Raw genomic sequence first — 12,932 nt, forward strand, 5'->3', positions numbered from 1 at the left:
TACAGGCTTAGAGATGGTAATCAGATTATAATTAGGCTCTATGGGAGACAAACAAACAGGATAACGTGGGGAACAAAGTGTCTGAATTGCTGCAGCTGAGGGAGCGTGGTAAAACTCCCCCAGCAAGTCTGTCCCTGCTGTGTGCTAGCTTTTGTCATGCTGCCCATTGCTCGCTAGTTAACAGAGTCTTCAATCTTGAGATGGACCCTCATCAGGTGAACCCAAATCCAGCCTTTTACTTCCAGCCCGCTGCCTTCCCGTCCCTCATTCCCTTTCTCCTTTTTCTTTTCCTCAATGGCACATGTGCTCTTCCTTCAAGTATCTTCTGTTTTTGTTTTGTTTGTGTGTCCTTGTCCTTTGCATCTCTTGATGTTTACAACAAGGCTTCATTGCAGTTTTTTTGTTGCGTATAGCAATCATATGTGCAATTCTTTTTTGTTTTCTTTTTCTTTTTTAATTGGATTGAGGTACATTTTGGCAATAAAAAGGTGTCTTCATCCATACTTACACATATGTAATCATAATAGTGCCATGACATCAGTTGTGACCCTTTCTAAGTCATAAGCGTCTAAGAGTAAACAGGTTTGGTTAAGTCAAAACACTTTTTTCTAAAGTTATAAAAAACAAATTTGAGTATTATCAGTTTGTTCTACTGCCAGGTTTTAGACAAAATAGCAAATGTTTACACTGTTATATTAATGGTCAAAAGTAAACAGTACATCTAGTTTTGTATTTTTAGTTCATTATGGCTTTTCATTCTGTGTGCTTTCCAAGGTGTCTACGTCTGTTGCCGTGGTCAGAGCCCGTCCTTTGTCCTGCTTGTCTCCACAGTACGTGGGGTTACATGTTGTGCCAGGGGCTTTAGCGTTGTTTTTTGGCATGCTTCTCTGACAGCGGTTTAAAGATTTGTTTAGGATATTATGGTGGGGTGTACATTTTGTATGTTATGGTTGTTACTGTGGCTTACAATAGTTGTGTAAAAGGCGAGTGTGTAACGATGTGGTGTCCCGTGTTTTTACAGACGGAAGACAAGGTGGGTGTCAGCGCCTTGACAGAGTCATGGACATGCTTCAGGCCTTATGTTGATCACATATCACACAAACACAGAACAAACCATTCACAAAAACGCACTCATGCTGAGCGTTACACTGCTCTGTAAGCATGTAACACAAATGTGGTGAAATATTTTTAACCTGCTTGTGAAGAAATTGGCTTGATAGTTGAGATCAGCTGGATTATTTTTAGTTGTGTATCCACATTGTGTGAAACTGGAGAACTGCTGACAGTTTAAAGTTGCTTAACTGAAATAGTACACTAAGTAGAAGCAATGCCTGGCTACTTTAACATATCTCTGTGGATTGGCAGTTTCATACAGTGTATGAAACAAACTTTGTCTAAACATGTGCATGTTATATCATGCATATTTACTTGTCACCCATTTTCTTTTTCTCTATATTCTGTGGATGTGATTTTTCTTTTTTATGTAAATTCTCTATTGAATGAACTAATTTTCTTTATCTTCATAATTACCTACCTGCATATGACTGGTACATCTGCTGTTTTTTTTCCTTCTACACTGTTTTCTGTTTTTGTCTTTGGGATCTCTATTTTTTTTATTTTATTCTCCGGCTTCCCTTTTCCTCTTAAATCCACACATTTTCTTTCCCCCCCCCCCTTCATACTGCTTTCTTTCATTTCCACCTGCCATTTCCTTTTCTTCTGTCTCTTAACTGCCCCCATCCTCTCCCAACTTCACCCCCTTCAGTAGGAAAGTGGCACGCAGTGAAAGTGCCCGCGTGGACCGGCACCCGTCTCGACGTCGTGGCTCTTCTCGGGCCAAACAGTCTCGTTCCCGTAGCGATGTGGACCTCCAGCCACCCTCTACCATGACAACACCACCTTCCCCGCTCACCCCCCAGCACCTCCATCCGTAAGATGGACAAACCCTCTCTTAATGCCTCTCTTCCTGGCGAGGTGCACAGCAGGGACAGACAGGATGTCAAATACTGACAGTTAAAGCAGGATCGGTGCAGCAGTCCTGAAATAATCAGGAAGCACTTTAAAAATAATAAATCACTTTGAAGGCTTAAATGCGCCCGGCTCATTCAGAATCACTGTAGGATTCAGAATCCTAAGATTACCAAGGAGGCATATTTATTAAAAATCTGTCTTCTGTTTTCTCCTGTAAACTTGGATCGGTCACGACTCTCAGTTGCCTGTCAGACGGGTTTGTTTCTAACAGCTGACCTATGCTGTGAGTATCGGGGAGTGAGTAGCATTTAAACAGCACTCTCATCAAATACTTGGCTCTTTAGGGGAATGAGGTCAGTCAATATTGACCGTTTGCTAAACATTAAGTGCCCTTTATTAAAGCTTAGCTTATTTGCTGTTTTCCAAATGTAAATCTTTAATCAGTTGTACTGTCATAACTCAGATGGGAGCTTCTTACAAAAACATTGCAGAATTGTTGGTAACCTGACACAGGTCCGCTTCATTCAAAAATATATTTCTCTGATTATCTTTTTATACAGTGGTAAGAAATTATGATTTTTGTAAATTCAGATTTTAATATTCGCTATTCTTGAATCACTTAAAGTCTAAGCCAAAAAATCACTCTGGTTTTACTTGAGCCATTACCTGTTTGTATTGGTGAATTATCACGAGCTATTAAAAAAATACTATTCTCAGTAAACATTTACTACATGCTATTAATGTCAGGTTCTGTTAGCTATATGGTAAAATTACAAGAATAACATGACTTGATAGATAACTTGTCTGTCAGATGTTCTACACACCTTTGTAGTATGCTTACATTATCTAGAGTTAAGATGTCCCTGATGTACATTTAGAAAGACCAGCTGTTCACAGCTGCTGTTGTTCCACAGGCAACAACCCCCACTTGTGCTGCCAGAAAGAGTGTCACATAACTTGATAACTGACTGGTCGCATTTAATATAAGCTGTAGTTCTAGTTTTAAACTAATCATACTTCCCTCCAATCATTCCTTAGCCCAGAGGGGCCCGTTTCAGTTCCTGAGCCTGGCCACTCCCCCACCACCCTTAGCCCGCAGGTGGAGGAGTTAGATCCACGGCTCCAGGAGTTGGAGTCTGATCCACCCAACTGGAAGGACCTGGCCTCTCCCGAGGCTCTCGCCAGCCTGAAGAAGAAGGAGACCAAGAGGCAGGAAGTCATCAATGGTAAGAAAGAGAGGGAGACAAACACTTGATGAGAAGCTAGATGAGTTTGTAGTGTAGACTATTTTTAAATTTCTTTTCAACATCACTCATACTTTTCCTACTGCCTTCCCCCCTCAGAGTTGTTTACAACCGAGCATGCACATGTGCGAATGCTAAGTGTCCTTCAGGTGATCTTTGCCAAACCATTGGAGAGAGAGGAGCTCCTGACCGCCCCTGAGCTGGCCACCATCTTCCCCAGCCTCGACGAGATCATTGAACTGCACAGTAAGTGCTCCTGCAAAGAAGTATTTGTAACCAGAGCCAGACAGTTGAATATAGCACAGTCACTTCAAATAGTAAGCACACCATTATGCAAATAACATCCTTCCTTACGCATTAGTGCAATCACTAACTGCATGTACAGCCCGTAACTGAGTGCACTGTTGTTAAAAACCATGATGTTAAATTTGTTATTCTGGCCAATAGTGTGGATACAGGATGAATCTCTAGTGCTGCTTCAATTGCTCGGACAGTGTTGGCGAAAGAGAAGCTGCTCAGCATGCGCTGAAAATCAATTGCCTGTCTCTGACTCTCAATTTCAGGTAACTTCTATGAGAACCTTAAGAAACTGCGTTTGGATGACAACTTCATAGTTAAATCAATCAGCACCACAGTGCTCAACAGAGTGAGTCATCATAGTCTTTCAATTCATTTCATCATAGAACATTTCTCTTTTCTCTCAATGCATGTGTTACTCTCAGAAGCACCAAAGCCAATATGTGCCAACAAGTTCTTCTTGTTTACTTCTAGCTACCACAACACAATCTTTGACTGTAATGTTGTTGTGTGTGTGTGTGTGTGTGTGTGTGTGTGTGTGTGTGTTTTAGTTTGGTGGTACAGAGGGGGAGTGGTTCCAGAAACTGACAGCACGGTTCTGTAGTCGCCAGTCATATGCACTGGACCAGATCAAGACCAAGCAGAAGAAAGAGCCACGCTTCAACGCTTTCATACAGGTACCACACACACACACACAAACTGTCATAGAAACACACACCCCCCCCGCCCCCCCCCAGGATCGAACACACATGCAGATGCAAGGTCATGTAAAAATTCAATTCAATTCAATTTTATTTATATAGCACCAAATCACAACAAACTGTCGCCTCAAGGCGCTTTGTATTGTGGGTAAAGACCCTACAATAATACAGACAAAGCCCAACAGTCAAAACGACCCCCTATGAGCAAGCACTTGGCGACAGTGGAAAGGAAAAACTCCCTTTTAACAGGAAGAAACCTCCAGCAGAACCAGGCTCAGGGAGGGGCAGTCATCTGCCGCGACCGGTTGGGCTGAGGGGAGAGAAAGACATGCTGTGGAAGAGAGCCAGAGATTAATATCAATTAAAGATTAAATGCAGAGTGGAGTATAAACAAAGTAAATAAGGTGAATGAGAAGAAACAGTGCATTATGTGAACCCCCCAGCAGACTAGGCCTATAGCAGCATAACTAAGGGATGGTTCAGGGTCACCTGATCCAGCCCTAACTATAAGCTTGATCATAAAGGAAAGTTTTAAGCCTAATCTTAAAAATAGAGAGGGTGTCTGTCTCCCTAATCCAAGCTGGAAGCTGGTTCCACAGAAGAGGGGCCTGAAAGCTGAAGGCTCTGCCTCCCATTCTACTCTTAAGTATCCTAGGAACCACAAGTAAGCCAGCAGTCTGAGAGTGAAGTGCTCTATTGGGGTGATATGGTACTATGAGGTCTTTGAGATAAGATGGTGCCTGATTATTCAAGACCTTGTATGTGAGGAGAAGAATTTTAAATTCTATTCTAGATTTAACAGGGAGCCAATGAAGAGAAGCCAATATGGGAGAAATATGCTCTCTCTTTCTAGTCCCTGTCAGTACTGTAGCTGCAGCATTTTGGATCAGCTGAAGGCTTTTCATGGAGCTTTTAGGACAGCCTGATAATAATGAATTACAATAGTCCACCCTAGAAGTAATAAATGCATGAATTAGCTTTTCAGCATCACTCTGAGAAAGGATGTTTCTAATTTTAGAAATATTGCGCAAATACAAAAAAGCGGTCCTACATATTTGTTTAATATGTGCATTGAAGGACATATCCTGGTCAAAAATGACTCCAAGATTTCTCACAGTGTTACTGGAGGCCAAAGTAATGCCATCCAGAGTAAGTATCTGGTTAGACACCATGTTTCTAAGATTTGTGGGGCCGAGAACAAGAATTTCAGTTTTATCTGAATTTAGACACAGGAAATTAGAGGTCATCCAGGCCTTAATATCTTTAAGACATTCCTGCAGTTTAACTAATTGATGTGTGTCATCTGGCTTCATTGATAGGTAAAGCTGAGTATCATCTGCATAACAATGAAAATTGATGCAGTGCTTTCTAATAATACTGCCTAAGGGAAGCATGTATAATGTAAATAAAATTGGTCCTAGCACAGAACCCTGCAGAACTCCATAATTAACCTTAGTGTGTGAAGAAGACTCCCCATTTACATGAACAAATTGGAGTCTATGAGATAAATATGACTCAAACCACTGCAGTGCAGTACCTCTGCAGTCACAGAGGTGTTCTCATTTTTGACTCTGTATGTGTGTCTTTATCCCAGGAGGCAGAGAGTAAGCCCCAGTGCCGCAGGCTGCAGCTTAAGGACATCATTCCTATAGAGATGCAGAGACTGACCAAGTATCCACTACTGCTGGAGAATATTGCAAAGAGTACAGGTGTGTGTCTGTATATGTCCCAGGCCTGTTTGTTGCCCACTTTCATGTGTCAGTATACATCCGTATTGTAAAACATTTTACTGATGACCGGTGTGTAATTATTCCTGACCCTGACAGCACACCCATTTCTATTGTTTCATGATATATAGTGCTGTATTTACCCCTTCTCGATTTCTTTTTTATTAGACAAAGATAAACCCAAGTAAATACAAAATGCAGTTTTTTTGAGCCAAATACTTGTTCACAGCACTCTATATCATCATATTACTCAGCAATACAAAAATATCTCCTGTTTGCTGTATCTATGTTTGAAAATGTAGAGGGAAGTAACGCCATCACCAATGATTATGTTAGATGTTTGGGGGTGATACGTGAACATGCAAAAGCATCATCCAAAAGCATGATGATGCTAAGGATCTCTCTCTCACCCGCTATGTGATGCTCCGTTTGTTAATGCATAACAAACCAGGCATCAGAATGGGGAAGAAAGGTGGTTTAAGTGGCTTTGAATGTGGCGTAGTTGTTGCCAGATCGGCTGGTCTGAGCATTTCAGAAGCTGCTGATCTACTGGGATTTTCCTGCGCAACCGTCTCTGGGGTTTACAGAGAATGGTCCAAAAAAAGTGAGCTGGAGTTCTCTGGGCAAAAATGCACTCTTGATGCCACAGGTCAGAAGACAAGGGAGAAAGCTGCTAATAGCCATTAGTACAGTTAGTATACCTCTGCGGGGACTGATGCATGACCCATAACACTGAGCCCCTCCTGAGTACTTGCAGTACAGGTCTTGTACTTGTGCAACTCACTGAGAAAGTTGTTACCATCAAGTGGGCCAGTAGAAGATTCTTAGTGTTTTGTGTACACTTCTGATTTATGGCTTTTGTGTGGGCTCTGCTGTTAAAATGTATTTTCCTCATCTTGCTCTCACCACAGAGGACCCAGTAGAGAAGGCAGATATTGAGAAGAGTGCAGAGTGCTGCAGAAAGATCCTCAACCATGTCAATGAGGAGGTCAAAGCAATGGAAAACATGTTGGTAAGAAACACTCAATTCAACACCAATTGGAGTCTTGTAAATTAATTTTGAGACCTCTGTGCTGTGTTATCAGACAGACCGCAGTCTGACCCCCTAATCTTTCTGCCTCTCTCAGACTCTGAAGGAATACCAGCGTAAATTGGATACATCAGGACTAAAACCCAGTAATGACCTTTATAGTGAATATAAGGTAAGTTTCTTTCAACTAAGTTTGTGTTTTGCAGACACTATTGCAATATTTTTTTTTCTAAGATTTTGTTGCACGATATTCTCATTATTCTCCTTCTGTCTTTACTAGAACATTGACTTGACTCAGAAGAAGATGCATTATGTAGGCCCGCTGATTTGGAAAGTCACCAAAGAAAAGGCTGTTGGTAAATATGTGCTGTATTACAGGCTTTTCTTTCACAGCAACAAGATCACACATTTCAGTTTTGCTAAGTCATTTTTGAACATTCTTATTTTCAACAAGCTCCAGACGATATCCGCCATTATCTGTTCATGTGAATCTCATTTTTTAAATAAAAATATAAAATCATATTTTACTTCAGTTACTGAATAAGCAGCCTTAATGATGAACAAATTGGCAGCATGCGGTGGTTAGTACTATTGCTTCAAGGCAAAAAGGCCCTTGGTTTGAATCCAGTCTGGGGTATTTCTGTTTGGAGTTTGCATGTTCTCCCTGCATCTGCATGGGTTCTTTCCAGGTTGTCCGGCTTCCTCCCACAGTCCAAAGACATGAACGGCGTTAGGTTAATTGGTGATTCTAAATTGGCCATAGGTGAGAATGTGAGGATGAAGGGTTGTCCCTCTCTGTTAGCCCTGCGACAGAATGGCAACTTGTCCAGGAATTGGATAAAAAAAAAAAAAAAAAAAATGATGATGAATGGACAACGATAAACAAGAATAAGCAAAAACACTAATTACGAAGCTAAAACAAAGATATGCGGTTTAAAAGCTATTTTTGGAACTGTTAGATGCACTGAGGAATATCAAAAAACAAACAAACACTGAGTAAATTACACATTGTATATCCTTTTGCCCCATCCCACTCCTTCTGCTCCCTGTTCCTCAGAGGTGCAGTGTGTGCTGCTTGCGGACTTGCTGGTGCTCCTGCAGAAGCAGGATGACAAGATGGTCCTGAAATGCCAGAGCAAGAGTAACATCGCCGTACAAGAGGGCAAGCAGATGCTGAGCCCTATCATTAAGCTGGACTCAGTCTTCCTCCGTGATGTGGCAACAGGTTGGCTAGACACTGCAGTACAGTAGTTTACAAGTCCCTTTAATTGTGAGATCAATATTACTCAGCTTTCTAATTGCTATTTTTTTTTTTTTTTACCTGTTGTGGCAGATCGAAAGGCGTTCTATGTTATATTTACCTGGGAGAGTGGCGCGCAGATTTATGAACTAGTGGCTCAGTCTTTTGGAGAAATGAAAACGTGAGTGTCAAGGAGAATTGTACAGATTAATCATGTTTCCTTCTGAATTTAAACCAAAGGATCAATTGTATCTGTATTTCTGTATTTTTAGTTGGACTGAAGTGATAAAGAAAGCAGTGGATGACCTGAAGAAGGCTGGTGCACCCATGAAGTTGACGCTGCCTCCTGGAGCTGGTGGACCACCCTTTAGTCCCGTCACGTAGGTGTTAGTCTGTGTGTTATCTGTTTAAAAAGTGAGAGATAGTCATTCCCTGCCAAAGGTGATTTATTACAAAATATTTCATTTTTCTCTCATAGTCTGAGTGCCCCTATGAGCCCTATTGAGAATGGAGCTTTGAAAAGCACCAGTGGTGAGACTGTAGTGTTTTATCAGCAGAACACCTAATAAAGCTTAAAAATTTACCATTGTTACACAATCATGAAGGCACAAGCAAAAGTTAAGCCTTGTCTCTGTCTATAGATAAGGAGCACTTGACACATGAAAAGTCTACAGATCCCAGGCACAGGCTGATTGATTTCCTGTCTGACAAAGGCTTTGATTTGATAGGCCACACCAACAGCGATCAGGAGAAGGTGGCCAACAACGCATTGGATGAAGGTGAATAGGGGTCTTCTTGCACTTGTATTAATAAACTTTAAATAACTTTTTTTTTTTTTTTTTTTGGCTTTACTCTATTTCAAAGTAACTTGGCCTGTCCTAATAAAAACAATTAATCTGTCTCCTCTGTCAGTCAAGTCACTGAAAAGGCTGCTGATCGGCAGCATCAGTCTATCAGAGGACTCACAACCTGATGAAGTAAATGAAGAAGGGCAATCAGACAGACCTGGGCAAGATGCGGAACACTGTCAGTCAACAGGTTGGCCTGTCTGTTTTATTTAAAGGGTTCATTTAATAGGGATGCATAGATGAGAAGCTCAATGGCACTCTCATATCTGTAACCCCAATATGAATGTTGAGCCAGTTTAGCTTGGCATGACAACTCGAAGCAAGTTAATAAAGTCTTGTTGGGTTTATCTGTAAGCTCGAAATGAGAAAAAGCCAGAATATTTCTTATACTTGAGTAGTGACTTTCCTGAGCCATATTCCTATTACCAGATGCAGTAAGGCTAGCTGTTTCCAGCCGTAATGCTAAGTGAAATTAGCCATCTCCTTGTAATGAATTCATAGTTAACACTTAATTTTAAAATTTTTTTGTAGCGTTCTTGTGCTTGTTGTTCACCCACAAAAAACACAGTCTGTTTTCCCCATACTTTTTTAATTATCCATTTTTGATTTAATTCCCTTCAAATTGTTTTTAAATAGGAAATATTGTACACTTTAATCAAGAGTGTTAAATGTCATGTCCATTCTGAAAGCAGGAAAGCGACTCATGTACCGGGGAGAATTTCCTGTTCCCCTTTCACATATAGTAGGGTTTTTTTTTTTTATGTGTGTGTTACTCTATTTGAAGCACAGTTACAATGAAATTGTATTTCAACCAATTTTCTAGTGGTAATTGTTAATGACCAGAATTTATTATAACTTAAATACAATTGGCTGTTGACACTTCTAAATTAAGACTGTCCGTCTGCAGATGAAAATGAGACCACAGATGAAGTAGCTGAGGAGACGAACAGCACCAGCAAGGACAAAGAAGGTCCAAACCTGAAAGGAGACCATGAGAAGAGCCTCAGTGCACCCCTGGTGTTGTCCCAGGAGAGGATGGAGGAAGTGCGCAGAAGGCTGCACAGCCTGGAGGAACAACTAAAGAGACTACAGGTGAGCAGAAGGGGAGATGGAAGGGAATACTGAGAGAAAACTGTAAGCAGGGAGCAGGATGTATGACAGGTGCAGATAGAAATGTCAGCTATAACAAAAGATTGGAACTGACTAGAAAGAGACTCTGAGTCGGGCATCAAGATTTCAGTGGGGTAAGGAGTGAGCTGTGGACAAATGGGGCCAAATGGCACAAAAGAGAAACCAGAGAATAGAAAACCATTTAACTGCTGCTGTTATTGCTTTGCTGAAAATTGCCTTGTGAAATTGGGCTTCTCTAAAAATGGCTATTATGTCCAGCGCTTGCAATGGGATGTGTCAGAGAAGCAGTGAGGGAGACGAAGAGAGGATGTGAAGAGGAGAAGGTTGAATTGTGTGTGTGTGTGTGTGTGTGTGTGTGTGTGTGTTTGTGTGTTCTCAGTTCCTAAGGTGATATTGATTTTGTGTGTTGCAGACTGTAGAAGAGGAGCACCACAAGCTGCAGGAGGTCCTTTCCAAGTTCTCACTGGAAGGGGGCAACTTCCAGTGAGACACCATCATGCCACCTGCTGGCTGTTAGGTGAGAAACACTAAACTAGATGGTTAATTGTTATCATGATCAAGGGCACAGCGCCATTTCCAATCTTGTATGAACAGTGTTGAAAGAATCAGATCTGGATAGTGTCCTAAGTACTTCTCACATATAGCTCACAACAGAAAATCGCTTAAATTCACTGTAGATGTTTTATGCAGGCAAAAGTGCTTCATGTACAGAATGCATGGTGTAGAACACAAGACCCGCTTGGGGAAGAGGTACATAGTGAAATAAAATAAAAAGTAACATAAGATTCTGTGTAAATTCATGTAATATAAAACAATACTTCAAAAGTAAATGCTAAAAAAAAAAAAAAAAAAATCCCCCACACACACAAACAGGAAATGGATAGCTTTTTTTAAACCCTGACAAATACGTGCTGTGTTACTGTTAAACAGTCTCAAGTAACATGTGGGCTAATGGCAGCAGTTGAAGGTGACTAATGACAGCAGCGGCATCTTCATCAGCTCCTCCTGAACTGCGTTTTCATTTTTGTGACTGTAAAGTCTGACATAGAAGGTGCCTGGAGAGATTTTACCAAAATCAAATGGAAACTACAAAAGTATGAGGAACAAAAAGAGGATTTCCCCCCCCACAAAAAAAAGGCAAAGGAGACTGTGCTTCCCCAGCTAATTATTAAGTTTATGTGTTTTTGCATATTTATTTTTTTATTTATCTTTTCTCCTGTGCAGGTTTTGACTGGTGCTGGTTTGGACTGAGTGAGTTTTCAAAGGCTTTCCTGGAAATTCCTGTGCCCTCATACGTCTACAACCGGACCATTGCTGCATTTCTTTTTTTTTTTCCCCCCCCTCGCGCGCGTGTGTGTGTGTGTGTGTGTGTGTGTGTGTGTGTGTGTGTGTGTGTGTGTGTGTGTGTGTGTGTGTGTGTGTGTCACAGCTGTTTGCAGCCGCGCAGCTTTTTTTTTTTTTTTAACCAATTGGCACAATAGAGGAGGGCTTTGTGCACAGTGCAGTGGTTCAGTGATGGAACATGGGAGGTGTGCATGTGTATGTGTGTCATTTTGTGTGTATGCTGGACAGAGGGCTATACAAAAAAAAAAAAAAAAAATCCTACTTTTGAGTGGGAGAATGCTATTGCTGAGAAATGCCAAAAGAAATGAAGCAGTATTTTGCTGTTGGCGAGATGCTGGCTAACAAAATGTAGTGATTTGAATCTGCTGTAACACACACACAAACCAGAAGCATGCATGATGGAAATTAATTTACAGTAATGCCAAATTCTGATGTACAGTAAAGGAGAAAGCCTTAAATGGCCAATGTAGCATTAGAAGGTGTATTGAAATAGTACTGCTGATATATAGTGTTATTTCTAGTCTATGCCAAAGTAAAACAGAGATGCACTTTTTTCTGATCAAAACAAGTTAAACACACACTGTTTTTACTAAATTTGCTACTTTAACTTCATATTCTGTATGGTTATGTTGGCAGCCCTCACTGAAACAATGCATGCAAGAAAGTTTATGTATGTGTGTTACAAAGTTTTTAATTAAGGATGCATTATTTTGGAGTATTCTTACTGTAATTAGGTCACATAAAAACATAAATAGTGGCAGTGTAGGTAATCGTGCTGTTAATAATGGAGATTTGTTTATATGTACTGCCTTTATTTATTCCTTTGAGTCCTGGTTTCTTCATCTGAGTGAAGCTGATACAATCCCGGCTCCAAAACAAAGAGTGACGTGCGACTGTTGGACAAGACAGACAAAAGTGAAACTGGGATGTGTAATGCAGATCAGAGTGGAGTTAAGGTGAAGGAAGTGGAAATTGGTTTCAAGGTTGTTGTTATTTTTAGGTGGCTTTAATTTGATGGTCATGAGGAGATGAGGATTTGCACCCGCTGTATTAAAAAAAAAAAAAAAAAAAAAAAAAAAAAGCATGCGCGCACACACATTTCAAACACAAAGAGCTCAGTACTACTACAGACATGCTCATTATTTCTGCAGTGTCAGCATCCCTCCCAGAGAGGGTTCCCAACTCCTCATCCAGAACACTTGAGTTGGAGTTATACACTTGAGTTGTATTATGAGGTTGGATTCAGGTCACTGGTTTTAAAAAAAAAAAAAAAAAAAAATCGATTCATCTCTGGTAGATTGAAAATTTGAGCTGCCTTCATATTTTATTGAGCAGTTGATTATTGTAATGATTTCCGATCTGTGGCGTAACTGTGGCTGTGCAACAGGACCAAAGGCAT

The 12,932-nt window shown here is 40.7% G+C and overlaps 1 protein-coding gene across 1 annotated transcript in view; it reads left to right on the plus strand.

Annotated features, from left to right (window-relative positions):
• The window catches only part of arhgef1 (Rho guanine nucleotide exchange factor (GEF) 1), a 43,387-nt gene extending 30,765 nt beyond the window's left edge, over nt 1-12,622 (plus strand). Inside the window, exons 14-33 of the mRNA XM_030749331.1 lie at nt 1,022-1,033; nt 1,766-1,930; nt 3,010-3,197; nt 3,315-3,461; nt 3,779-3,861; nt 4,064-4,189; nt 5,808-5,922; nt 6,852-6,952; nt 7,068-7,142; nt 7,251-7,326; nt 8,028-8,195; nt 8,304-8,391; nt 8,483-8,590; nt 8,689-8,741; nt 8,852-8,989; nt 9,123-9,248; nt 9,966-10,150; nt 10,602-10,706; nt 11,414-11,577; nt 11,719-12,622. Coding sequence (XP_030605191.1) covers nt 1,022-1,033; nt 1,766-1,930; nt 3,010-3,197; nt 3,315-3,461; nt 3,779-3,861; nt 4,064-4,189; nt 5,808-5,922; nt 6,852-6,952; nt 7,068-7,142; nt 7,251-7,326; nt 8,028-8,195; nt 8,304-8,391; nt 8,483-8,590; nt 8,689-8,741; nt 8,852-8,989; nt 9,123-9,248; nt 9,966-10,150; nt 10,602-10,676 — 2,029 coding nt within the window. The 3' untranslated portion in view covers nt 10,677-10,706; nt 11,414-11,577; nt 11,719-12,622. The remainder of the gene's footprint in view (nt 1-1,021; nt 1,034-1,765; nt 1,931-3,009; nt 3,198-3,314; nt 3,462-3,778; nt 3,862-4,063; nt 4,190-5,807; nt 5,923-6,851; nt 6,953-7,067; nt 7,143-7,250; nt 7,327-8,027; nt 8,196-8,303; nt 8,392-8,482; nt 8,591-8,688; nt 8,742-8,851; nt 8,990-9,122; nt 9,249-9,965; nt 10,151-10,601; nt 10,707-11,413; nt 11,578-11,718) is intronic.
• Nucleotides 12,623-12,932: the final 310 nt, after the last annotated feature.

The sequence above is a fragment of the Archocentrus centrarchus genome, chromosome 16, assembly GCF_007364275.1.
Source record: "Archocentrus centrarchus isolate MPI-CPG fArcCen1 chromosome 16, fArcCen1, whole genome shotgun sequence".
NCBI lineage: Eukaryota > Metazoa > Chordata > Actinopteri > Cichliformes > Cichlidae > Archocentrus > Archocentrus centrarchus.